This window comes from Alosa alosa, chromosome 6, assembly GCF_017589495.1.
Source record: "Alosa alosa isolate M-15738 ecotype Scorff River chromosome 6, AALO_Geno_1.1, whole genome shotgun sequence".
Taxonomy (NCBI): Eukaryota; Metazoa; Chordata; class Actinopteri; order Clupeiformes; family Clupeidae; genus Alosa; species Alosa alosa.
In genome coordinates this window covers 22,135,588-22,162,472 of record NC_063194.1, presented here as the reverse complement: position 1 = coordinate 22,162,472, position 26,885 = coordinate 22,135,588, and the positions used below count along the sequence as shown (strand labels likewise).

The window sequence follows — 26,885 nt, the reverse complement described above, 5'->3', positions numbered from 1 at the left end:
CCTATGTCAAAAATGAGATAAAGATGGTGAGGGGATGCTCTCCATACATAGTATATGCTAATCAAATAATTTAACTTCTAAACCCACTAAATACCACTCTCTTCCTGGTCTGAAATATCGATTTATAAGCAAAAACCTATAGGAGCCTGAATTTAAATGCTCATTTAAAAGAAAAAAGTGGTCAGACGGATTTAGAGGGTTTTGCATCTGAACTCTTCATATATACTCTTTTGATCCCGTGAGGGAAATTTGGTCTCTGCATTTATCCCAATCCGTGAATTAGTGAAACACACTCAGCACACAGTGAACACACCGTGAGGTGAAGCACACACTAATCCCGACGCAGTCAGTGGCGCTCGGTTCGAACCAGCAACCCTCCGGTTACAAGTCCGAAGCGCTAACCAGTAGGCCACGGCTGCTCCTTCACACAAGGTGTGCCATTACCCATCACTCTATTTTCTGCATCATCTGCTCAAGTTCTTTACCACAATGCACTTGTGACAAAACATAAAGACCGGTCAGTCCATCTCCATGCGACACTCGGCTACTGTGCCTGGGCCCCACACACGGCTGGTTGACCTCTGTGCTGTTGGGAGTTTATGTGGGTGTTTAAGGGAGAGAGTGCTCCGGTACCTTCTATGGTTCCCCATTTGGTCTTCCTCCCCAGGAGCCTCCGCCCATTCACCTGGTACTCCAGGTCACTGCCCACCACCGCAAACGGTATCATCTCCTGAGACACAGAGAGGAGGTGCAGCTGGACATTAACATCAGCTTAGCACAAGACAAAGGCTGAAGACACATTCAGGAAGTACAGTATATGCCTGTAGGTATCCTATCAAATGTTAAATCGGTTACACAAATGTTTAGCATGAAGTACTAGCTGCATGATTAAATCAAAATGTGCATCTATCTATCTATAATATTAGTGTTGATAATGTGATCTGCATTTATTAAAGAGGTGCATTAGATTTTGACTTGTATGGTGCACGCAAACACACACACAAATTCACACACTCACCCGAATTTTTTCATTGATCATCCTGTCCTCAGCATCCTCATCAAACTCTTTCTGTGGGTAGACATCAATGCCGTTGGCTCGCAGCTCCTCTCTGATCTGCCAGACACACACACACACACACCTATCAATGAAAGACACCACTATTCCTCATTTTTCGTCAGCAGCACAATATCAACACACCACACCAACAGAAGATGAAATACGAGTCAGCAGGCATCCTGCTCTACAGTAAACAGTGTGTACGGAGTAATTACGTTCTGTACACAGCCAGCAGTCTCCAAGCTGTTGAACTCTGTACAGGCTCAATCTCCAAGTGTGCAGCATCCAAACAATACAGCCACACTTCTCTTCCTCTCTCTCTTACACACACAGAGTAAACTCAAGGGCAGAACCGCCTCCACACACACACACACACACACACTGAGATAAATGATGGGAAAAAACAGATCACAAAGGAGAAAGAGGAGGAGGAGGAGGAGGGTAATCAGTGGAATGAAGTCAGCAGGAGTATGGGTCAGGGTGACCGGCAGCCTATAAATAAACACACACACACAACACACACTTCCTCCCAATTGCACAAACATGCACTCATCACACTGAAAAACAACTGGGCTCAACACAATTTGATGACCTAATGCAGAGCTCATCAGTGCCAGTGACTCCGTGCGGCGCTGCAGACGGTGAGAGAGGTAAGGCCCTGGGCCACATCATCTGATCCACAGCATCACCTCCCCTCTCCCTCTCCGCACCAGATGGTCAGAGCCCCTGATTACTGGAGAGGCGCTCCACTCGGTGAGTCACCACCAGGCTACGCTTATTTATTTTGTGTGTGTGTGGGTTGGGGGGGGGGGGGGGGGGGTCCCTTTTTATGGCCGTGACTGTGAAAGCAAGCGGCGCTGTGATGGAACGTGCTGCCAATAGCCGTGTTTTAATGAAAGCCTGCCATCTTTTCCTCTTCCGTTGCAAACGCTGCCCCTGATGTGTGTCTGAGCGTCCCTCCACAGTGCGTCCCTTTAGACGTTTCTTTATGACACGCAGCGCGAAGCAGGAAGTGAGGTCATGGGCAGCCAGCGCAGCCACATCAGCAGTGGTGAGGGCTCCAGAAGTGAGGGGGTGGAGGCGGAGATTGGGGCTCTCATGAGCTCCACATGGCCAATCATAAAAGGGCTTTTTCTGAGGGGCATGTCCAATGGGAGAACCCCATACATAAAGAGACTTCAGTCTGTTCTTAAAGGCCTTTGACCAAACACAGGGATATAGCCAAAAACCGGTTTAGTGTTTATGGTGTGTGTGTGTGTGTGTGTGTGTGTGTGTGTGTGTGTGTCCTAGTCCTGGAGCACAGTCTCTGTGGGGGTTTTGGAATGGAGCGCAGTTAGATGTACAATCCTTGTCAGCACTCCCAGTCCCTTCCCCCACACCTGCCGGACGCCAGCACAAACACAGGGAACACTCAGCACTGGCCAGCTTTCTTCCTCTCTCACAGCGTGTGTGTGTGTTTGTATCTGTGTGTGTGTGTGTGTGTGTGTGTGTGTGTGTGTGTGTGTGTGTGTGTGTGTGTGTGTGTGTGTGTGTGTGTGTGTGTGTATGTGTGTGTGTGTGTGTGTGTGCCAGGGTGGCTGAGGCCGCGTCACCTGCCATTACGCCACAGGTCATCTGAGGGAGCCACGAGTACAAGTGCTGTTCCAGGCAGAGCAGTGAGCCAGGAACTGACATCTGGGCCACATCTGAGCCCGCACAGGGCCGGACCCAACAGAACAGAACAGATGCAGATGCAGGACTCATCTGTTGCAGGATCAATGGCCTTTTTGAGTAAAAACGCTTTACTATGGGGAGATGAGCCCAAATAAGGTCACATGGAAAAGAACTGCATAGTAAATGAACTCGGCTGCTGAGAGGCGCTTGACTGCAAACATTACTGAAGCCATCGACACCAGACGCTGTGGGCTTTTCTAGGCACGAATGCTTATAACTCAACTCCACGTTTGGCTAGTGATGTGAAGACCTGCGACAAAGTCTGCCCACATGGGTAGGTGTGTTTTGAAATCGCCGGTGTGCTTTACAGATGTGTTTTTTGGTTGTGCCCAGGTCCAGGCACACAGCGTCAACCATGGGCCTACATCAGGGCAATAACCGCTGGCACGCAAAACTGGTAGGGGCCCTGGCACCCTCCCTCTGAAGCAGATGGTGAACATGTCTTCCTCTGCTTTCATCCTCCTCCTTGTGGCGTGGCGTGCCGTCGGCATCTGCGATCCGTTAGTCACGTCCTGCTTCTCTGCCTCGGACCAGATCATGCCGTGACACGGCACTGTGTTGAGTACCACACGCCTGGTCGCTTCAGCAGAGAGGCCCACCAGCCAGCCACCAAAGATACAGAGCAGAGAGGATTGTTTTTTTTTTAATTGAGAGTTGGGCAAAGTCCAGATGCTCACCTTCTTCTTGAAGAAGTCCCTCTCCTCCAAGGTCAGGGTGTCTGCTTTGGCAATGACCGGGACGATGTTCACCACTTTACTCAGCCGTCTCATGAACTCCACATCCAGGGGTCTTAAGCTGAAAGTGGAGAGGGGAGAGAGAGGGAGAATGTTAGGGAAGCAAACAGAGTACGGAAGACATTTGCCACATGTAACCAGCCTCGTCCAAGACTTGCACTCTGGAATGTTCTACACAGCAGAATCCTGCTGTTCGCCCTCAGTGCACTCTATACAGAGTAGTCGTCTGTGCTACCGACCAGCCACTAGGGGGCACACATCCACTTCAAAGCCACTACACCAGGCCAGATTTTGGCCACATTTTGGTCTTCACAACATTTAGGCTTTAAATAACCCACATCTGTTGCATTCTCACAATAGAGAATCATACACAAACCAATGTAATAAACTGTGTGTGTGTGTATGTGTATTATGTAGTTTTGTTATGGCGTATGATTTGAGCTCTGATTTGACTGAAATAAAAAAAACATTTGTTTGTGTGTGTGTCAGTGTTGCGCGGTCCGCCCGAAATTAAGCGGTCAAATAGCATTATTTTAATGATATTCGGGTCAGTTAAAATTAATTAAATTATATATATATATATATGGTATATATATATAAAATATATATATATAAAAAAAAAATATATATATATATATATATATATATTTTAAAAATACTTAAAGTAGGCCATCACGAGAAGGCTAGCATCAATATTTAACTTATAATTGCTTTTCAAAGATATCATTGGTTGAAGCATAGGCCTAGCCAACATACTGTAGGTGGAGACTGGTGAGATGGAGACAGTAAAGAAGCTGAAGACACAATTAGTTAAAATACCCCTCCAGGAAAAGCAATATATGGGAAATATTTGGAAAGGTTCTTAAAAGATGACAGTAGTGCAAGTTATGGTCTATGTACTTCTTGCAAAGCCATTTAAAAGTATGACAGCCACAAAACAGGCACGACCAACATAGCCTACAGTAACTCGTCACAAACGCCGCACTGGTAGACTAAGCCCTCCCAGCCAAACTGAGTAAGTGCAATTCCCAGACCTCAAGCAAGCAATAGATAGCTTTATATGCTGACCTGGTACAACGTTAAACTTTTAGCCTATGTGAGCAGGCGCCTGCAGGAATAAATGTTATGGTACACAGACTACACAGCCATATCTACCGGTATGTATAGGCCATATAGGTTCACTTCGCGCATGCAAAAAAGTTACTTTAGTTTGTTGTCTGTGACTTTAAACAGTGTATGTGCTTCAGTAAAGCTTTGTACTTCATTCAGCCAACCATTTCTTATGCTAACGTTTTGACCAGTAATGTATCTTCTTGCCTACCCTGCTGTCTTCACCATTTCTGTTTTTGAAAGAAAAATGTATGTCCATGGCCTTGAAATCTTGTCTTAGTGTTTAGCTTATCCTTAGCTGGTTGCATGCGTGCTTATGCTCTTATTCTTTCTCTCCTGCGCAAACATCATGTCCTGCATATGTGTAGTCTACTGCATAAAGTTTCGCAAATAAATTAGTTTGTTTTACAGAAATGGCCAACACTGCATGGTAGGCTATAACCAAAAGCACACATTTTGTAAATAAGCGGGTCGGATCGCGGGTCGGGTATAATTTTGACCTAATTAATATTCGCGGTCCGAGTTGCGGTCGGGTTGATAAAAATATCAGGCGAGCTCGGGCCGCTTGTGACCAAACCAGCGCAAAACACTGTGTGTGTGTGTATGTAATATGAAGTATAGTCTTGTATTCATATGATTTGAGCATTGATTTGACTGGAATAAAAAAAAAAGACACCTGTCACCTGTGTGTGTGTGTGTGTGTGTGTGTGTGTGTGTCAGTGTCTGGTAGTGTCTGAGACATAAGGGGCAGCTGGCCCAGAGAAGCCCCGCTGGTCGGTCTCTGGTTACTGCAGCTGGCGTGAGCCTGGCTGCATGGGGGGTATATATGTGAGTGAGCCCACTGGGCTTCACGTCCTCCAGAGCTGAGCCCCAATTAGTGGAGCCTGTTCAAAGCCCAACAGCTGCCCCTGCTGAACAGAGCTCGAGTCAGGCATCAGAGGCTCTGCATCAACATGAAACACACATCTGTCAGGCATGTGCATCTGTGTGTGTGTGTGTGTGTGTCTAAGAGACAGAGAGGGAGCCAGAGTGAGGAAGATGTGGCATGTGTGTCTATGGGGTCTATTATAGCTGATTATGAGAGGACAGTATTGTAAAGATGTGGACATATCTTGGGTTACCCATCTCTCACAAGGGTCAGAAAAGCAATTGGATACACCCTGATTTTGTTTTGACTGAGAGCCTGAAGAGAACTGCTGTCCTTTCAATAAGGGGATGAACATGTGTGAGACTGTGTGTGTGTATTGTTTCTCTGTAGTGGATGCAACAGCTGAGTAGCAGTCTGGTAACACAAAACCAACAAACAGCTGTACCTAAACACAAATATACACCACTCTCCATTTGCATACGCACAGATGCACGCACACACTAAACTTGTGCATGCATACACACACACACACACACAGTTAAGATTGGTAAGTGCTCGGAGTGAGCAGGCCACCCTCCCACACACCCTCCCCAGTCCCAGCTGTGCTGTGCTCATTCCCCATGACGCTTGGCTGGAGGCGAAGGCCAAATCTCTTTCATTTGTATTTTTCCGGGGTTTTTTAGTGAATACTGGCACACTTTAATTATATATATATATATATATATATATATATATATATATATATATATATATATATATATATATATATATATATATATATATATATATATATTATATACACACACACACACTAAAATATCTACTTTTAAGCATATATATATATATATATATATATATATGCTTGTGTACATAAGGATACTGCAATTGTAGGACAGTCTTGCCTTTTCCCATTGTATTCTTTTTACCTCAGTTTACTATGTGATATGTATTTGTGCTTTCATTGTTCTTATGCGTTTTTCTCTGCCTTCAACTGATACTCCTTATTCCTTTTCATTCATGCATACTTGTACCAGTAATCCATCTGCCTCAACTGGAAAGCATCTTGGCTCGACTCATATTTCATAAATGTGCTACATAAACAGCAGCGACTTGACTTCTCCAGCCATGGAAAACGCCTGGCACGGAGCACAGTCAGGAATGGTGCAGGAAACGGTGTCTGGACGGAGCGGATGGAGCGGTTCTTCAGCTCGTCCTCACCTATACTCCAAGGCCTCCTCAATTACCTCTCATCTGTCTCCTTAACAGACATGGGCAAGGTATTCTCCATCCTTCACACCGACTGCAACTCCACGCCATCATCTATAGGTGGCAGTGGTAGTGCAGTAGCTAAGGTGCTAGGCTAACATGCAGTAGGCAGAAAAGTTGTGCCAGCTGCCATTGTGTCCTTGAACAAGACACTTAACCCTGAGCAGTCGCTTTGGATAAGAGCGGCAGACTAGTGAAGAAGTAAAGAAGTATCTAGCGCAGTAGGCTTACGATTCTAAAGTCACTCATGTCCATCTTTAAAGACAGTGAGAGCCAGTGTACAGCCTCAAAGTCAGCACAGAGACTACAAGCAATGGGCCACCACCACCACATATGCTCACTGCAGCATGTGCATGTGTTTTGGTGGAAGAGATGGGGATGTTTCAACCAGACTGTCATTTTGAGTTAAATCAGTCAAATGAATACAATAGAAGTTATCTTGAAGCCATCATAAACATTCCCCATGGCATTATTCATTTACAGAGGTTTGTGGAAAATGTTGCAAGGCATTAATTAGAGAGTGAAGCATCTGTGCCAACTCATATTTATGTCAAACTGAAACAGACTACTCTCATATGTACAGACATAAATGCCCTGTATGTTATAGCCTGTACTTAAAGAATAATGTTCAACAGATTGTGAAGTTACACAAGTTCTTTAAAGAACAGTACAGGGGAATACTTCTATGAATATTTGAGCAGATAAAATGATGATCAAATATTTCTGTCCTGCCTCAATGTAGGCAATGGAGGGGGATATTTCAGTTATGGACCACAGTGTGTGCATTCATTTAAAGCAGAAAGTACTGACACTGGGAACATGTGTTTGTGTGTGTGTGTGTCACTCAGACAGACAGACACAACTGTGTGTCACTGGGAAAGGGTCTCGGGCACCCTCCGGTCACATTCCACACTCACTGCCTCAGTGGAGAGACTGACTGATGTGTGTCTGACTGGCCTCTGCCCCAAAGCTCTCACCCCACATGCATTCCAATGTGTGTGTGTGTGTGTGTGTGTGTGTGTGTGTGTGTGTGTGTGTGTGTGTGTGTGTGTGTGTGTGTGTGTGTGTGCTCATATGCAAGTGAGCTTAAACATTTACACATATGCATTAATGCCTGTGTGTGTCTGTGTTGTCTCTGCCTGTACTAGTGTGTGTGTGTGCGTGCTAATATGTGTGTGTGTGTGTGTGTGTGTGTGTGTGTGTGTGTGTTCATTCATTCTGACTGGCTCACCTGTGTCCTGTGGGGGGGATGAAGTATATGCAACAGTGCACGCGTGAGTCTGGGATCCTCTTCTTCCTGTTGATGTTGATCTCCTCCTGCAGGTACTGCTCGTACTGGTCATTAATAAACTTCATGATGGGCTGCCAGCTGACAGGGGAGAGAGAGAGAGAGAGAGAGAGAGAGAGAGAGAGAGGCACAACAGAGAGATGGGGGGGATGAGTGTACAGTGGAAGAAAAGAAAGACAGACAAGCACAGACAGGCAAGAAAGAAAGAAAGAAAGAAAGAAAAAGAAAGACAAGAGAAAGACAGACAGACACTAAAGGGCAAGGACAGACACTAAAGGGCAAGGACAGACAGATGGACAGACATACAGACAACTCACCAGTTTTCATTGTTGATCTGATCCCCAAAGCCTGGCGTGTCGATGACTGTAAGCTTCATCCTCACCCCTTTCTCCTCTATGTCTGTGAGGAGGCAGAGAGACAGGGAGGATTACACCTCAGCTCTGTGTTTGATTAGTACCCCTGTTAGCCAGGGGCTGAGTTCTCCATGTTCATAGCCAGTGTGTACTCCTAGCTCTGGGGGCGGCTTACCGTGACTGACGGATTTGATCTCAATGGTCTTGGGGATTCTCTCCTCGGCTGTGCCCATCACTGACTTGCGGCTCACCTTGGACTTGAAGAGTGTGTTCATCAGCGTTGACTTTCCAAGGCCACTCTGACCTAAACACACACAAACACACACACAAAACAATGAATGGGTCTTCCCCATATACAGGCTGACCAATGACGACTATTTCAATATCCCTCAAACCCACAGACTAAACAACTGGCTTCACACAGAGTGATGCTCCTCCCCGTCTGTGACCTCACTATCACACTGCTGTGGAGCTCCTCCCACTGGGCTGACCGTTGCCGCGTGCACTCACTCATCCAGCCCCTCAGGCGGAGGTGTGAAGGTTCGGGTGGAGACGGCCAGCCTCAGAGCTCTTGTCTGGGGGCCAGAGCTCCAACAGCATTCCAGCGGCCCACCTCGGGGCACATATATCAGCCCAGACACGGGCTGCCTTATAGGGGCAGAAGCGCAAGCGTAACCCCCCTGGAGCAGCCTGGGTGAGAGGGAGACTGGGCTAAGAGGGAGATCAAGATGGAGAGAGGGGGGTAGGGAAAAAAAAAACAAATAAAAGGAGATAAGGGGCCGATAGCAGAAGATCAAACACTAATGCAAGAGGAGAGAGGGAGTTAGAGAGAGAGAAAGAGAAGGAGAAAGAAAGAAGACTGAGAGAGAGATGTAGAGGAGTGAGAGAGTGTCAGCTGGGCCAAGTGCTGGGGTAATAAGACACTCCACAGATAAACATTCAGCTGTCACTCCAGTATGATCCCACAGCGCTGAGTCTTTCAGCCACAGGTTGGTCTGCACACTCATCATGTGCATTACTGCTCTCTGTATATTGCCAGAGGATTTCTGTTCAAGACTGTATGTAGGTGTAATTCTCACATTTTCATTGATGCGACATGATTATTTGTTTATTATTTTTTATATTATTATTTGCATTATTTGTTTGTTTCAGCCTGTGCTGTGGTGTGTTTTTATTTCAAATGTTTCCAGGACATAGTTCCTGTAACAGTGTGTAGTGTGTGTGTGTCTCTCTTTAGTCCTGATGACATTTGTGTCATTAAACAGTGCATTAGTCCGACGGCGTGTGCATATGCAAGGGGCGTTCACTGGTCACTCTTCAAAACACAGACCTATCAACACACAGCGTCGCTAGTACACGCTCCCACATTAATACGGCAACGCTTCCTGGAAACCACGGCTGGAGCGCTGCCAACCATTCAGCACTGTTAACACTTAAAGCTACAGTAACTTTAATGGTTGTGCACACACACACACACGCTCATATACTGAACATTCTACACACATGCATACCAGGTTCAAAAGTTAAACCCACACACACACCTTAAATAATGCAGTGGTCTAATGCAAAGCATAGTAGAAGAGGCACATCTCCAATATTTCCACCAGCTTCAATGTTTTGATGGAGTTTACAAAGTGTTGGGATATTGAGGTATATTTCATGTGTTCTTGAGATGCCTTCGCTTGGTCTAATACACTGTGCTTATTCACATCTGCAGAAAATCCTGCCCATTTGAGCTTCCAGACCAGAACTTTGCCAAGAGCCAGACAAAACTGCAAGTGCATGTACATTAGGCGGAGCTAAATTCCTGTCTAGTGTCTATGGCCTCATTTGGCCCTCCAAACCTTTTAACCGCTACCATAATATACATTCATGTCTAACTGTAGAATTTTCGTAAGATCACTTTTGAAAAAAGCACACAGGCCCAAAGCCAAATTATGCCTCCATTCGCTACCTGTACCTCATTGTATTATTCCTGTATTGGGGCCATGTTTTTCTTCCATGTCTTGCTGTTCTGTGGTAAAGCTGAGTCTATGGGAAAAAAGGAGTTGGCCTTGATAATTGGGATGTGGGAGTGAGTGAGTGTGTGTGTGTGTGTGTGTGTGTGTGTGTGTGTCGGGACCCGCCTGAGCTGGAGGGCTTTGAGCGCCGGTCAGATCTGCTAGGCTACATTCACGCCGTCCCTCACAGCCCATAAATCGGAGCCGTCGCCTGAGTGGTGAGGCTTCCTGGAATGACCCATTCATCACGGCACTCCACATGCCGGTCGGAGCGGGGGAAATGTGACGGCCCCGTCTACTATGGCCGACAAAAACACCCAACCCAGCGCCATGGGCATGGGCAGCTGCTCAGGGCATAAACGGGTGAGTCTGTGTATCTGTGTGTGTGTGTGTGTGTGTTGGTGTGTTGGGAGTCGGAAATGAGGGAGTCTCTGCCCTGCCCGTCCTTTCCTGGGCACACGTCTGCATCAACGACATCTCACTCCCTAGGCGGGACACCAGAGACACAACATGATAAGAGAACGCTCTCCCTTAATCACAGCACTGTGCACACTCTGGGCTGCTTCTCACTCTAGTTTGGTGTGTGTGTGTGTGTGCGTGTTTGCCTGGCCCTGGGGCGCTTTCTGTGAGGGAGGCATTTAAGGGGTTTTTCGTCTCAGTCCCTGTCTGCCTTCCTGTACTCAGACAGGCAGTCGAGACAGAGGCCATCAAACGTTTCCGAACATTTGCGCACACACACACGGCAGTTTATGGCCTCCTGTCTGCACCAAGCACGTAGGAGAGAAAGCGTGGGGCATCTTAATTAGCCGTCTGTGTGTCTTAGGTGCCTGTGCCTGCATGCAGATGAGCCTCTGAAGAGAGCGAGTGTGTGTGTGTGTGTGTGTGTGTGTTAGTAGGAGAGAGGGATGTACGTGCCCACGTGTGAGTGTGTGCGTGGTTATGGATTTGTGCATGTGTGTGTGTGCATGTCAAAAGAGGGAACACGAGTCTGTTTCTGCATTATTGTGGGTGTATGCCTCATGTATGCACATGGACATCTGTGTGTGTATTTGTGTGTACAGGCTGTTATGGGGAAGAATGACGCCTGATTACAGGGCAGACAGCTTCTACTTTGAGACTAAAAATAAGCCAGTCATTCACACTGGCTGTCTTTTCATAGTTCACTGCACAGTCAGCACAGCAGTGTCAGAGGCCCTCCGTAAGCCTCAAATGCCTTCAACAAGCACTGCGGCCCTGGCTAAAAACGTTCTGGAACATTCTCTGAGGTTAATGGGTCAATTCCCATTGATGTGCCACACGCCCTCTCACACACACACACACACACACACAATCATGACGCTGAGCATGAAACTCTACTTGATGATCTTCCCCCTACACACTCACCCACAACCATGATGTTGAGCCTGAAGCCCTGCTTCATAGCCTTCCCCCTAACCCCCCGCCTCCCACACACACACACACACACACACACACACACACACACACTCACCCACAACCATGATGTTGAGCTCGAAGCCCTGCTTCATGGCCTTGCGCCTCATCTGCTCCAGGATGGCGTCGATGCCCACGTAGCTGAAGTCCACGGCGCTGGACCTCTCGCTCCAGCTGACAGGGGCCACCTCGGGCACCACAGGCTCTGCCATACTGCTGATGCTGCTGCTGCGGCTGCTGCTGCTATAACTGGGAATGACCTCTGACCCTGAGAGAGATAAACAGAGAGGGAAGGAGGGAGGGAGGGAGAGAGAGAGAGAGAGAGAGAGAGAGAGAGAGCGAGAGAGGGAGAGAGGGAAGAAAATTTTAATAAGGACTTGGCAGTAAATGTAAATGCCCACAAATAATGTTAATCTCTGCAGTGACCTCCAACACCCCATAGCCACACACACACCATATACAGGAATCCTTTCATCCAAGCTAGCACTATTTCATTCCTTTCCATCCAGAACACATTTCATTTGCCACTGTGCGTGTGAGTTATGAGAACAACCCAGCCCCGACAGCACCATCTGCTTCTCCCCACGTCACAGCCGCCTAGGCTGGCAAGCCCTGAGCAGGAGTGAGACTGTTCACCTGGTGCGGCTCAGATGGATGGGCTTTTCCACCGAGCTGAAAGGTTAGACATAACAGGAGGTCGACTCCAGCACCAGAGACAAGCCCTGGCTCAGCACACCTCTGTCTTGTTTAAACACCGCTGCCATTTTTTGCGGCCAGAAACGAGCCAGAAACATTCTCTCACGGAGCAAGACCGAGCGGACTTCACCCTCAGCAGAGCCCATGCAGCGGGATCGCATGCCGAGCCAATCCAGATGGTTCCGGATCTGCCAAGTGTTCGCAGTCAAGCGAGTGTGATGTACGTCTCGGCGAATCAGAGTCATAACAGCAGAGATGGGACGCTTTACTTAAGGACCCAAGAGAAGCCAACTTCGATTTCTCCACAATGTTGAACACTTCCATGTAAATGAGATCCTTCAAGCAGCTTTTTCAATAAGTGCTGAGCGTTCTTGTGATTCACACATTCATCACAATGGGACATTCTTTTGCAAATGATCACCAAAACACTGAGCTTTCCTAAAATTCATTTGTTCTGTAAAAATTTTGTTCTCTTCACAGGAAACAAAAAGTCAACTCCAGCCACCTTTTCCCCTCATTATACACATACAGCATGCAACACGCCAGAAGAAAAAGATCAAAGCCTACAATGCACCACAAAATGTCCGTAGGCACAATGACATTACAATCATACGACCACAACTCCAAAACTTTACACTCAAGATCTGGACATGAGGCAGGACAGGACTGGACTGGACCAAACCCTCTGTTGTTGAGCTGGGGGCGGTCGCTGGCCGAGTCCCACGCCACTGTGGGACGGCCCTGCAGCCCAGGGCCCTGAAACCGGAGCTCCCGTGGGCATGCGCGGCTCGCTGAGGCCTGGGTGGAGGGGAGTGGGTCTGGGGGTTAGGCAGCTACTCGGCATGCCTGACAGCTCCACTCCCTGTGGCCAGAGAGGGCTGCCAAGCATCCCGCAACACTATCAGGTTCCACAGGCAGCCCCTGCACAAAAGAGCCACTTCGGTTTACTGTGAACTCAATGCTACAGTGCTGCTGGGGAAGAGGGGTGGTGTGTGTGTGTGTGTGTGTGTGTGTGTGTGTGTGTGTGTGTGTGTGTGTGTAGGGGAATATAAGGAAGGAAAGAAATGACATTGTTGCAGAGTGGGAGAAATGGGGGTGGTAATTTCCCAACTATTAGCAGCGGCTTATACGTTGATGTTGCCACATTTGTTCAGCTATGAGGTCACACAGGGGCAGTTAATATGGTATTAATATCAGATACATTGACTTATTTGTGGCGGCCCACCACAATATCAACACTGACCACCACACAATGATTTTCCATGTTGTACTATTTAAATTGGATGGAATTAGTTTATAGTAGAGCTATGTGCACCTTTGCACAGCCTCTCCTTGTTTCTCAACAACCTACATGCACAATTAAAAAAAACATTAACAATCCTGCAGTTGTTGGCATAAAAGTCGACTGGCTAAATTGTGCCTAAATATGCATCATAACCACGCTGCTCTAATTTGTTAAAAACTGTTGCATTCAAGTTAATTCTGCAAACCTACCACCACAAATAGAATTCAATTCTGTGGGAAACACTGAATATGGTGTTGTTTCTTTTAACATGCATAAAACACGGTCTTGCGGCTTACACACAATGTGGCTAATTAACAGGAAATTACTGTACCAAGCAGTCATGTGGCAGGACAGAAGAGCACCACCAGAGAATGGAGAGCATTCCCAACGCAATGACTGGGCAATCTGCAGCCACTGACCACAGCTGCAGTAAGAGACATGCAGTGGGAGTGCATACTATGACTGCCACACAAACCCACACACACTTACAGCCAAGTAGGTGGGTTTACATGGACACTTCTATTCTGATTAGAATCGGAATAATGGCTGAATCGGAATAGAACTGACACATATAAGCACCTTGATTGGAATAAAACTACCGATCCGATTAGAATTTTAATCGGAATGAAGGGGGTGGTTTATTCCGCTCAAACAGCCATGTATATGGTCAATCCGATTGCCTGCTGCATCTGTATCTTCTGAATCTAATCTGTAAGGAAAAGTTAAGCAACAACGGCTATTCCAAGCACCTGATCGGAATAGAATGTACCCCATGTAAACAGACGGCACAATTTTTTCAATCAGAAAGACAAAAAAACTGTCCATTTAAAACCACCTAGTGTGACTACAGGATGTGACTTAGGGCGTCTCTCACCTTCATGGGTAGCATGTGCACCCACACACACACACACACACACACAGGGAAGGAGGAAGAGGTGAACTCTGACCTGCGTGCTCTAAGAGGAAGGCTGGGTGTGCACACTGCTGCTGCGCTCTCACACACAAACACACAATACTGGACAGAAAGGGCAGGAGAACTGAGGCCAGCGCTCCACTTTGACATCTCCAGGATGAAGATGAATGGCTTCCTCACCACACACTTTCCTTTGAGTGCAACCCTGCGGCACACCTACAAAACCTCAACTGACTGGTCAACACACCATGACATTTCCACACACACTACACACACACACGTGGTGTTCTCAGACTAAACCTGCACGCAAATGAAAGGAGATGAAAGCAGCGGAGAAAGGATAGCAGTAGACTTGTTCCACACACATGCCACAGAGGTACAGTGTGAAGTAACAACCTGCTCGGTCTGGCCAACATGAGGGGCCGCTCTGGCTCCTTTCAAGTGTAGACTAGTTGGTCACCTACCCAACACACAGAACTCCACAAACACACACACACACACCACACACACACTGAAAGCCACACTGGAGCACTGGTCATAAATATGTCTCAGAGCTCCACTGAGAAGCGCACCGCAGGACTGAAGACGTGAGAGTGTTTGCACTGTACAGACAAGCAGCACTCACAAATCTCTTTTCTGGGGCCCATGTGGCACAGCTCCAAGCTGGGGACAGACTTTTTTTGTTGTTGTTGTTGTTGTTGTTGTTATTTAGTGGTCCTCACGGCGCAGCTCCGCAGAGGGACCCATGCAAAAGGCAGACAGCTCGCTTTGAGGTGACGCTCCATGGGAACGCTGCTCTGTCCTGGATCTCAGGTCTGCTTTAGAATACTGAACAGCAGGGAGGAGGAGGGGGAGAATCCCACAGGTCTCAAGAGAATGTACAGAGAGAGAGAGAGAGAGAGAGAGAGAGAGAGAGAGAGAGAGAGAGAGAGAGAGAAACAAGCAAAGAAAGAAAGAAAGAAGAGAGAGTATATAGGGACGCTGGTGGTGGCTGGGATATGACTGGGACTTTGTCTGTTTGTGCTTTGGAGGGGGAGGTAGCACTTCCCGTAAACACTGTAAAAGAATCCCTCAGTGCCCCCTTACTCAGATGCCCCTTGAATAAACAGACATGGAGCTTTTTGTATTTAACAAGAGAGCCTAGAGGGGGAAAAAGGGCATCATTTTTGTTGTAGTGGGACAACACTGTAACCTGACCACAGAGTTCTCCTTGCACTTCGGAGCTGCTGCTGCCACTCTATTCTGCACACACCAGTCCTGTTTCCCACCAACAGCTGGGCCGCTTGAACCCAAGGGATTTGCAGCGCTCGTATCAACCCAAATAATCAAGCCCTTGCATTTCAAAAAGAGCCGTAAGCCCAGCTCCAGCTTTTGAGAATGCTCTTGAAGTGGAGGCTTAGACAGGCAGCTGATGTCACCAGCACAGTGAGCAAGACGCAGCATAAGCACAACAAATACTGTAAGTGAATATAACTTGTACAAGTTGTACATAACAATATAACAAGTCAATATATCAAACAGGCTGCAGACCTTGGGAATGGGTGTCCAGCTCTGGGTGGGGAAACAGGCAGCCAGGTCGGGCTGTGCAACAGGCACAGGTGCCTCGGCACTGGAGGAGTGACCCCCATAAATCTGCCGCACCTTTGAGCCCCACCATTACAGAGTCCGGCTTTACGAGCGCACACATCTGGGACGCATTTCGAGCCCATCATCACAAAGGGGGTAACCCGCCAAATAAAGCTGGGAAAAGGGGGGCATTACGCCACCAATCCGTCATGTCGGGCATCTCTCCCAGGGTATCTTTTTCTGACCGTTTTGAAGCTAGTGGGGGGGCTGTTCAACAGGAAGTGTGTCGGCCGTGTTCCTGAGCTTACAGGGTGAGCCGGTTCAATCCAACCGGACTGAGGAAGAGACGGGTCAGGTTTCAGCGCCGAGATCCAACAAGCTTTATGGAGAAACGGGAGACTTTTTACAGCTGGAGAGCAAACACTGGGGCGAAAGTCATTAAAAAAAACTAAGACCATCCAATACCTAAGGGGTTGTGTGCCTTTTAAACCATTACACAAAGCATTAGTCCATTAGTGCAGAGGCAAGGGTTTCAGACCGAGGACAGCAGTGAGTAGCAGTTAGCAAATGACTGGCAGCAGTGCATGCATACTTTGCTGACTGCTAGATGTAGTTTATTGATTACACCCTCTTTGCGCTAATTTGGCTGCTTTCTTATCTCGGCATTCATCGCCATCCAGCAACTCTCGCTGGTGGAGCCAAGAGACACTCAGAGGCCAATCCCAGAGCTTTTGTAACATGCACAAACAAAACTTTCCACGAAAACCTCCAAGATGCTTTCCTGTTTTCAATTAGGGACAAAAGGGGGTGGGGGGGCTCTGATTCTTTTCTTGCTTCTTTGCAAAGTATCCAGTGGCCTGTTTAAAATAAATGCCAGCAATTCCAACACCACAGTGAAGAGGAGGGGAATGGAGTCTTAGTCAATGATTTATTTCTTACACAACGCTTACAGGCAAATAACGGCAAATCACAAGCTGTCTGTCACAGGAAACCAGCGCACGACCGGCCCTGCCCTACTTATCACTGTACCGAGCTGCACAGCATACAGTAACCTTTTCCACATGTTGACTGAGCAAAACTTCTATGCAACTGATCTTACTTCAAATACCTGGTCTCGCTGCTAATGGCTGGAGTGGATGAAAACCAGAAGCCCTGGTCATTTTTAAAAGTCGCAGCCTTTGGATGAGTGGAATTCCGGTGATTTCCCTGACGACTTCCCTTCATCAGGGCAAAAGCCTGTACTTATGGGTCTTTCTGAGGCCGGTCCCGGTTAGCAGGCAGGCCAATGATGGATGGAGGGGGTAGATGGCCAGTGAGGAGGGATAAAAAAAGCGAGCCGCAAGCCGAGGAGTGCGCCATGAATAACATTAACAAACACGCGTCCAGCCACCCTCAAGGAGCCCTGGCACCGGACAACCTTATTATGAGCGAGTAAGCGTTTAACATCTGCTCTTCTGCTTTGCTGCTTAGAGAACCAGGAGAGGAAGATCCAGAGAGGAGAGGAAGATCCAGAGCGCAGAGGCCAGGACACATCGGCCATTAATCTGTTACTTCACAGAACACCACACACTAAAATGGTGCCTGACTATAAACACTATTCTGCTGATCACCACTGACTTTAGAACACTTTAAAGAAGCTGCACAGTCCTTTTCATTACATTTATTCATTTGGCAAATTTGATCCAAACACTACATCCAAATATCTGATCCTAAGTGACAAACATGTGAAGCAGAACTGAACCAAGGCAACAGAAAGTTCAGGAAAGGCAGCAAAGGAGTTTTACAGACAAAGGCAAAGGCAGTTGTTTACTCCCAACGAACAAAGCCCAATGTGGCTGAGCAGAGAGGACCCAGTTTTGCAGTCTCCCGTGCCTCCAAGTTCATCATCTTCAACAGTGATTCCAACAGCTGGGTACTAGGCAACTATCCCTGACTCTGGTCAGGGCAGACAGTGTGCCATATGACCTGCAACAACAACCAGAGAGGCTTAGGGAAATTGCCTCGAGGAAGATGCAATTACGAGGAGCTGGAGCCTTGTGTGGTGAAGGGGGCTGGAGATGGGGAGGTCAGGTAGGTAGGGTTCCATCTACAGCTGCTTGGACTGACACAAAGGGAAAACGTTCTGTTTTACTTCCCTCCTCCCGTAAAGGGGCCCTTAATAAAGACTCCAAACGCTATGCAAACATTCAGCGCTTTATGGTACCCACACCGTGTGTGGGCAGGTGCCCTGGTTAAAGGGACGGCCATTGTTCACCTCTGCCTGGGAGAATGTGACCTTTTGACCTTTGGCAATGAGGAGGTCATAAAAGCAGCTGCCATCACCTGCTGTTAAAAAGATGAGGTGAAAAGGGAGAGAAAACCACCAAAGGAGAGATGGGACAGTGCGTACAGTAGCCATCCGATACCCGCCAGCTGAGGGGGAGGAGGGAGCGCGAGAGAGAGAGAGAGAAAGAGAGCGAGAGCGCGAGAGAGAGAACGAAAGAAAAGGAGGAGAGATGAGAGAAGCCCTCTGGAATGGCAAGCATTTCAGGCCAGAGAAGAGTGAAATCAGATGAAAGTCAGGAGAAGGTCGTCACACAAAAACACTTCTGTGTCTCTGCCTCAGCTGGCCCGGTCAAGTGACCCCAGCGCTGAGTTTAGCCTGCATTACCCAGCCTGTGCACCACCTCGCCTGGCCTCCACTCCACAACACAAGACCTTGTTAGACGGCCTCCACTCAGCGCTTCCTCAAGCTGAACCTGCACACGCACAGTAACATTCCAGCACGGCAACACAAGCCAAAGCCAACAGGACTTTCATTTCATATATAAATATACTCCGTGCTAGCCTGTGACTGAAGCCCTTGGATGTATGAGGCGATGCGCTTGCCTCCATGTATTAGTTACACTGACCTTAATCCCACCTTGTGTCAGTTTCTTATCTTCAACAGATAAACACAGAATACCTGCTAAGGGTATATAACTACTGATGATAAAAAGCAGACAGCCCTCACACCTTTAAGTCTTGCCTGTGAGGATCGCTATCAAACTCAACAGGCACCACACAGTATCCAGGCCCCATTCGACAGTAAATGTATTTTCCTACACTGAGCAGAATCAGATAGCTGGTCCTCGACCACTGAAGATTTGAAGTCTTGCAAAGATAAGCTTGTGACATTCCAGGCACTGAACTGAAGAGACATACAAGGTAAAAGACCGCCGAGTTCATATTCAGTCAGCAGCCCAAGAAATGTCTACAGTTTCCACTTTCAGAGCTTTTTGTGCACGGCAAGGGATGCCACTTTGCTGTGTGGTGTTCTGGCTTTTATCTTAAAATCCTTTGAAATCTGATACAAAATGTGTATCTCAGTGATGTCCAGGTATGTCCACTAGCCTTGAACACCTGCCTGGTAACTCGACCAACTGAACAAAGACACCTGAAATGATGTAGAGAGAGAGAGAGAGAGAGAGAGAGAGAGAGAGAGAGAGAGAGAGAGAGAGAGAGAGAGAGAGAGAGAGAGAGAGAGAGAGAGAGAGAGAGAGAGAGAGAGAGAGAGAGAGAGAGAGAGAGAGAGAGAGAGAGAGAGAGAGAGAGAGAGAGAGAGAGAGAGAGAGAGAGAGAGAGAGAGAGAGAGAGAGAGAGAGAGAGAGAGAGAGAGAGAGAGAGAGAGAGAGAGAGAGAGAGAGAGAGAGAGAGAGAGAGAGAGAGAGAGAGAGAGAGAGAGAGAGAGAGAGAGAGAGAGAGAGAGAGAGAGAGAGAGAGAGAGAGAGAGAGAGAGAGAGAGAGAGAGAGAGAGAGAGAGAGAGAGAGAGAGAGAGAGAGAGAGAGAGAGAGAGAGAGAGAGAGAGAGAGAGAGAGAGAGAGAGAGAGAGAGAGAGAGAGAGAGAGAGAGAGAGAGAGAGAGAGAGAGAGAGAGAGAGAGAGAGAGAGAGAGAGAGAGAGAGAGAGAGAGAGAGAGAGAGAGAGAGAGAGAGAGAGAGAGAGAGAGAGAGAGAGAGAGAGAGAGAGAGAGAGAGAGAGAGAGAGAGAGAGAGAGAGAGAGAGAGAGAGAGAGAGAGAGAGAGAGAGAGAGAGAGAGAGAGAGAGAGAGAGAGAGAGAGAGAGAGAGAGAGAGAGAGAGAGAGAGAGAGAGAGAGAGAGAGAGAGAGAGAGAGAGAGAGAGAGAGAGAGAGAGAGAGAGAGAGAGAGAGAGAGAGAGAGAGAGAGAGAGAGAGAGAGAGAGAGAGAGAGAGAGAGAGAGAGAGAGAGAGAGAGAGAGAGAGAGAGAGAGAGAGAGAGAGAGAGAGAGAGAGAGAGAGAGAGAGAGAGAGAGAGAGAGAGAGAGAGAGAGAGAGAGAGAGAGAGAGAGAGAGAGAGAGAGAGAGAGAGAGAGAGAGAGAGAGAGAGAGAGAGAGAGAGAGAGAGAGAGAGAGAGAGAGAGAGAGAGAGAGAGAGAGAGAGAGAGAGAGAGAGAGAGAGAGAGAGAGAGAGAGAGAGAGAGAGAGAGAGAGAGAGAGAGAGAGAGAGAGAGAGAGAGAGAGAGAGAGAGAGAGAGAGAGAGAGAGAGAGAGAGAGAGAGAGAGAGAGAGAGAGAGAGAGAGAGAGAGAGAGAGAGAGAGAGAGAGAGAGAGAGAGAGAGAGAGAGAGAGAGAGAGAGAGAGAGAGAGAGAGAGAGAGAGAGAGAGAGAGAGAGAGAGAGAGAGAGAGAGAGAGAGAGAGAGAGAGAGAGAGAGAGAGAGAGAGAGAGAGAGAGAGAGAGAGAGAGAGAGAGAGAGAGAGAGAGAGAGAGAGAGAGAGAGAGAGAGAGAGAGAGAGAGAGAGAGAGAGAGAGAGAGAGAGAGAGAGAGAGAGAGAGAGAGAGAGAGAGAGAGAGAGAGAGAGAGAGAGAGAGAGAGAGAGAGAGAGAGAGAGAGAGAGAGAGAGAGAGAGAGAGAGAGAGAGAGAGAGAGAGAGAGAGAGAGAGAGAGAGAGAGAGAGAGAGAGAGAGAGAGAGAGAGAGAGAGAGAGAGAGAGAGAGAGAGAGAGAGAGAGAGAGAGAGAGAGAGAGAGAGAGAGAGAGAGAGAGAGAGAGAGAGAGAGAGAGAGAGAGAGAGAGAGAGAGAGAGAGAGAGAGAGAAATCTGATACAAAATGTGTATCTCAGTGATGTCCAGGTATGTCCACTAGCCTTGAACACCTGCCTGGTAACTCGACCAACTGAACAAAGACACCTGAAATGATGTGGGCCTAATAAAAGCGTACATTAAAATCTGCAATTGAAGTTATAACAAAAATCAATGCCGCAAAGAAAGATGAAAGAATGATGAATCCTCAATGCAAACCAATGGCTCCATCAACCGGAATTAGCATGCATTAGCTACATTCATCCTATGGTATCACAAAAAAATCCAGCACATTAATACCTTACTTAAAGCTGAATGCTTCTTTGGGGGGGAAAAAGAAAAGGTATTTAATAAATGACTGCAATGGCAGCATGGAATTTATTTAGAGGTTGAATGATAGCTGAGGAATGGGCCTTTGACAGCTAGCAGAGCGTCTGAAGGCCCTGTAATCTGACCCGGGAGTGACAGACGTGGCCTCCAGCACAGCAGGGAGAGACATTACTCAGACACCCCAGCACAGCAGCCACAGCACAGAGGGGCTGACACTACCCCACATACCACCCAACAGTCCTGCAGTCCTATTACCATGCTATCACAAACATTTCATGCCAAGGCCTCTATGGACACTGCAGTGCCACTAGGTCTATACCCCAGACACCCTTCTGTTGGTTTGTTGGAGATTACATGGTTCCACACTCATGGTGTGAAAGATCAAAAGCCATGGATTAGTGCTCCAGGAGGATGGTGTTCTAGCACGTTTACTTTTAGCTGGGGCATCAAAGAGCAGAACTGGGTGGTAGCGGTGGGGAGGGGAGTATTTACAAGCCCCCTTTAGCGTCGGTCATGAAGTGCTCTCCCAGCACAATAACAGTGCAGTGCTGTCAGAGCATGAAAATACAGCTTTCAGCACGGCAAAACAGAAGACAAAGGAAGCAAAAAGTTGACAAACATGGTGGCGGTGTCCACTTGCTGTTCTGCGTCATTGTGCACGAGTGCTCCCTGTATTTAAAGCTCGACCCTAGTGCAAAGAGCAGGTATTAAAAAGCAGGTATTAACCACGTATGGACACCTCAGCCCACCAGACCGGTTCAGTTTCTCAGAGCCGGGGCTCGGACTGGGCCGGACGCCACAAGTTGGAATGCTCTGATCAGGAGTCCGAGCCAGAGAGGCTTTCCAGCACATACTAGTGAAGCGGTCCAGGGGAGCTACACAACGCAGACATGCGAAATAGACGGGGGGTGGGTAGGGGGGGTTGACAGTAAAGCAAACACAGACCATGCCTGTCAGATTGAGTAAATCCTCAGTTACAACATGGGTATAGCCAGCTGCCTGTAAGCGTTGAGCTCCATAGCCTCCACCTGCCTGACATGAAGACATGAGGAACATGGGGAGCATGAGGAGCTACATGACGTGTTGACATCCAGCACCCACCCCCCTTGCCCCCGTCCGTTATTTCTGCCAAAGCTGACATCACGGGCCAACCATCCGACACAAACAGCAGCAACTTTTACAGGATTTGGCAACCCCATGCCAAGCCCCCTTAAGAGCCAGTTGTGCATTGTACTCAACACCTGCCCTAAAGACAGTGTCCACTGGAATGTCAATGTGGCTAACGCACACTTGGAGTCCACATGGAGACCAGAAAGCAAGAGGCAACACAAAATACTTTAAAAGCTGAAGAGGAGTTGAAGCTGCATTTACTGGAGCTCAAAAAATTCCTCAGAAGTTTGGAAGTCCCAAAAGGCATTGCTCAACTTGAATTGGCAGACGTGGAGGTCACCCTAATGAACAGTCCAGAGCACCAGTGCAACTCATTACCTCAGTGCAATGTGTTTGTGACCACACATCCTTGGCGTAAAGACAGAATCATCTGAAAAAGTCCCTGAAGTGAATAAAAGTGGAGCGGGTGGGGCGGATGGATGGATGGATGGATGGAGGAGAGGATGGAGGTACAAATGAAAGAGGTTAAGCTCCTCAGAAGACAAGGAGGTGTGACATGCTGATTACACAAATAACCCCCGTGGCTTCCTCCATTAATTACAAGGCTAGGCATGAAGCCTCAGACAGCAGTAGAGGGGTGAAACAGAAGAGGTGTGTGTGTGTGTGTGTGTGTGTGTGCGTGTGTGTACGAAAGCAGACTGCCTCTCTCTCACACACACACACACACACACACAGTTGTTCTGTTTCCAAGGTGAAGTTAACCATTCATGACAAGTTTTCCATTTCAAACCTGCACACGTGAACATGAGCAAAAGACAGCAACACAGAAACAGTCGCAACAGAATAAACCACCTTTGAAAAAAAACACAGTGATCACGCTAACAATCAACAAACATGGACACACATGCACAAACACACACACACACACAATAGTACTCATTGTCAAATTCTACTGTGCATTTCCATTTCCAGTAACAGAGTCTCTACATGGAGGCAGAGAGGAAAGAGAGAGTGGAGAAGCCGAGGAGGAGAGAGAAGAGAGGTGGAAAAAGGCAGAAAGGGAGAAAAGACAGAGAGCTCTGACTCACCCTCCTTACCCGTCCCCTTGCCTGGGATCTATCCTCCAGTGTGAGCCCCAGCTGGAGTCACTGTGCACACCCCCCCCCCCCCCCCTCCGCACTTGCCACACACTCACGCACCCCTGCACACGCACACACACACACACACACACACGCACACACACACACACACTCCATGTCCTGTGCCCCTCCCTCTCCGAGCTCATGTGACATTCCCAGCAGAGACACGCCACACCTCCACACCTCCCTTCCTTTCTTCTCCCTCTCCCTCTTTTCTCAACTCTGGCAAATGAAGCACTGCTGCATGATATCGAACAGCCATAGCTAGCTTAGCATTTGCACTTTCAGTCCACACACACACACTCCACACACACACACACACACACACAAACCTCCACCAGTGTGGGGGGGCTTTGGGAGGAGTTGGTGCAGAGGACATAGCAGCTCACCTCACCTCTCCTCTTTCCTTCCTGTTCCTCTAGCTATCTCTCCCTTGTCCTTTCTTCTCTCTGTACTCTAGTTTTCCCCTCTCACTCCCCTTCCCTTCCCTTCCCTTCCCTTCTCTGCTCTGCTCTCTCTCTCTCTCTCTACTCACTCTCTTCTGTTCTCTTGCTTTCTTTTCTCTCTAGCATTCTGGCTGGCTGGGAGCTACAGCCCCCCCTGCACCACACTTGTGGCTCTGGGAGCTTTGAGAGAAAACAGACAGCGTTCAAGAATCAGTAGTGTCCACACACACGCACACACACATTTATGAGCCTTTAATTACCTGCTGGAGCTTTGGTCTAGTGCAGGAAGAATTTGTGGGATTTCAATTATTTGACAGAACACGTCCAAATGCGTACAGTGCAACACTGTGCTAGGGGGTCCCTCTGCTCAGACTGATCCATACCAGACACCTACACTCATGAATGTTATCTGTTTACTAAGTGCGATCTGCATATAAAAATAATCCACGATTTGATTGATGCACATCTAAAAGTTGTTTGCTGTAACTATTGAATGTGCAATGTAAACCATCCAAATCAACCCTGAAATGCTTCTGAAGAGTAAGTTTTTTTTTTTATCCCAGAGAAAGAGGATTGAACTTGCTAGATTAAAACAAATATTTCTCTAAAGTTTTGATGACATCAAGATGTCCCGCTTGATGACCAGCTGACAAAGCCCAAAAAGCACTTTTTATCGGTACTGGCACTTTTTATGACCATGACGCCCAAAAAGTTACTGTCTACTTGTCAGTTTGTTGTGCTCCCTGCTGACAACAACTCCCGTGGAACAGGTACAAGATGCAATAAAACTATCTGCATCGAGTTGTCAGTTTGTTCACCACACAGCTAACATTTGCATAGTGAACTAATGCTTCATTGTGCGACGTTATGAGTATTAGATGAGCAGTGGGAGATTTCCCATGAAAGGATGAGACAACAAAAAAAAAGATGCTCCCCAACATGCATCAACATGCCCTTCAGTGACTGCTCGTGTAATGCCTGGAGATGACTGAGCGGAAGCGTGGGAGAAACGTGAAGTCGAGTGCACCCTTATTCTGATTAGGGTTCGGGACAGCCCCACAGTGCTTCAGACGGGGTGATAGAATCTTTACTACCAGTTATCCATCAACAGACCTCCAACTAGCAGGAAGTGCACCAAAGTTCCATATGTCACAGCATGCATATCTCACAGTTGCCCTAATTGCACTTGTGGTTGGATGTATGTGGCTGGAGGGGAAACAACATGGAGAGAAACCTCTGGGTAAGGAAAGTGTTAGGGCTAAATAAGCGTTGCCAAGAATAGCCCCCTTCTACTTCCCTCCAGGAACCCACAGAGACCTAGGGAGCCGCTGTACCCACTAGCCAGTCTGCAAAGGGTGAGACCCCACGGCGTCCACCTTCCCGCAGCCCCTCCTCCCTCCTCTTCCTCCTTCCCTGGCCCACTTCCTGTACCCCACCAGAGCTGTGATCATGTTTCCACGGCGACTTTTATTAAATGGAAGCTAAAATAAATCCTTTGGATGTTTGGCTGGTTTTACGGTGTCGTTAGGGGGACTGGAACGCTTCCTCAGGGGGCCGGCTCACTCTGAAGGCCTGGCTTCATGTTCTTTTGAAGTGCTTGTGAAAAAGCTAAAAATGCTCCGTTGAGAAAGCTTAGACCCAAAGAGCTAGATAAAGAAACCAGGGGAGGTCGGGACTGAGGGATGATTGTGCTCTAATGCATGTAAACATACTGCATGTACGTGAAGGGGGTGCTCTTATCATCTTCTCCCAACACACTATAAGACAAACTTCATCCAGACTGCAGCTTCACCATCCCAGACCAAACTGCTCCATGACTCTTTGTGCTTCTCGGCTCATGTAAAGCAACACATTAGTAGTTCATGAACCTTAAAATAATGGCTAATAATAATGACAAATAATAACAAATGATGTCATTTTTCTGACACCCTGACTTATAATGGGCCAAATTTTTTATGACACCCTGACTTCTAATGGGCAAAATTAGGTATCCACCTTAGGGCTAAATGGGTACCCACAGGACTTTGAAAATGGATGACGAGGAATTCATACATTGTGTTACTTTAAGGCAGGTTTCAGTACTCTTCACAGCAGCCCAGCCCTTGAACAGGCACAGCAGGCACTTCGTTCCAGCGATGCTCTGTCCCAGTTCATTTCAGATGGGCTTCCTACCGATCACAACATCTGGAATACACACAGCCCTCCTCCCTGAGGACAGATGAGTCATGGCTAGAAAGCACCACCAGGAAGAGCACCGGGGGGACCAAACCATCGAGACGAGGGGGGGGGGGGATTACTCACAGGGGGTATGAGAGACAGAAACAAAACACAAGAGAGCGGAAGATGTGTGTTGTGAGAGTGAGTGAGTGAGAGAGAGACTTCAGTAACTCTGCACAGGGCTTGTTTCAGATAAACAGTGGCAGTATGCCATCTTCTTCCCTTCACTCCTCTCCCTCCTTCACCCCATCCCTCCATCCCTCCTGCATAGTGCAGCGCAGGGTTGATTTATTCCTCCTCTGCT

The 26,885-nt window shown here is 47.7% G+C and overlaps 1 protein-coding gene across 7 annotated transcripts in view; it reads right to left on the bottom strand.

Annotated features, from left to right (window-relative positions):
- septin9a (septin 9a) overlaps window positions 1-26,885 on the bottom strand; it is an 87,501-nt gene that overhangs the window by 4,610 nt on the left and 56,006 nt on the right. For 5 of the 7 annotated variants that reach the window (XM_048244844.1, XM_048244849.1, XM_048244845.1 and 2 more), the window contains 7 exons: window positions 11,879-12,088; window positions 8,565-8,693; window positions 8,354-8,435; window positions 7,980-8,117; window positions 3,448-3,565; window positions 1,019-1,114; window positions 634-730 (listed from right to left, as the gene is read on the bottom strand). In XM_048244844.1, the coding sequence (XP_048100801.1) occupies window positions 634-730; window positions 1,019-1,114; window positions 3,448-3,565; window positions 7,980-8,117; window positions 8,354-8,435; window positions 8,565-8,693; window positions 11,879-12,088 (870 nt within the window). Of the gene's footprint in view, window positions 1-633; window positions 731-1,018; window positions 1,115-3,447; window positions 3,566-7,979; window positions 8,118-8,353; window positions 8,436-8,564; window positions 8,694-11,878; window positions 12,089-15,339; window positions 15,377-23,867; window positions 23,947-26,885 lie in introns of those variants that run through there. The other 2 variants (XM_048244851.1, XM_048244850.1) reach the window with 2 other exon arrangements.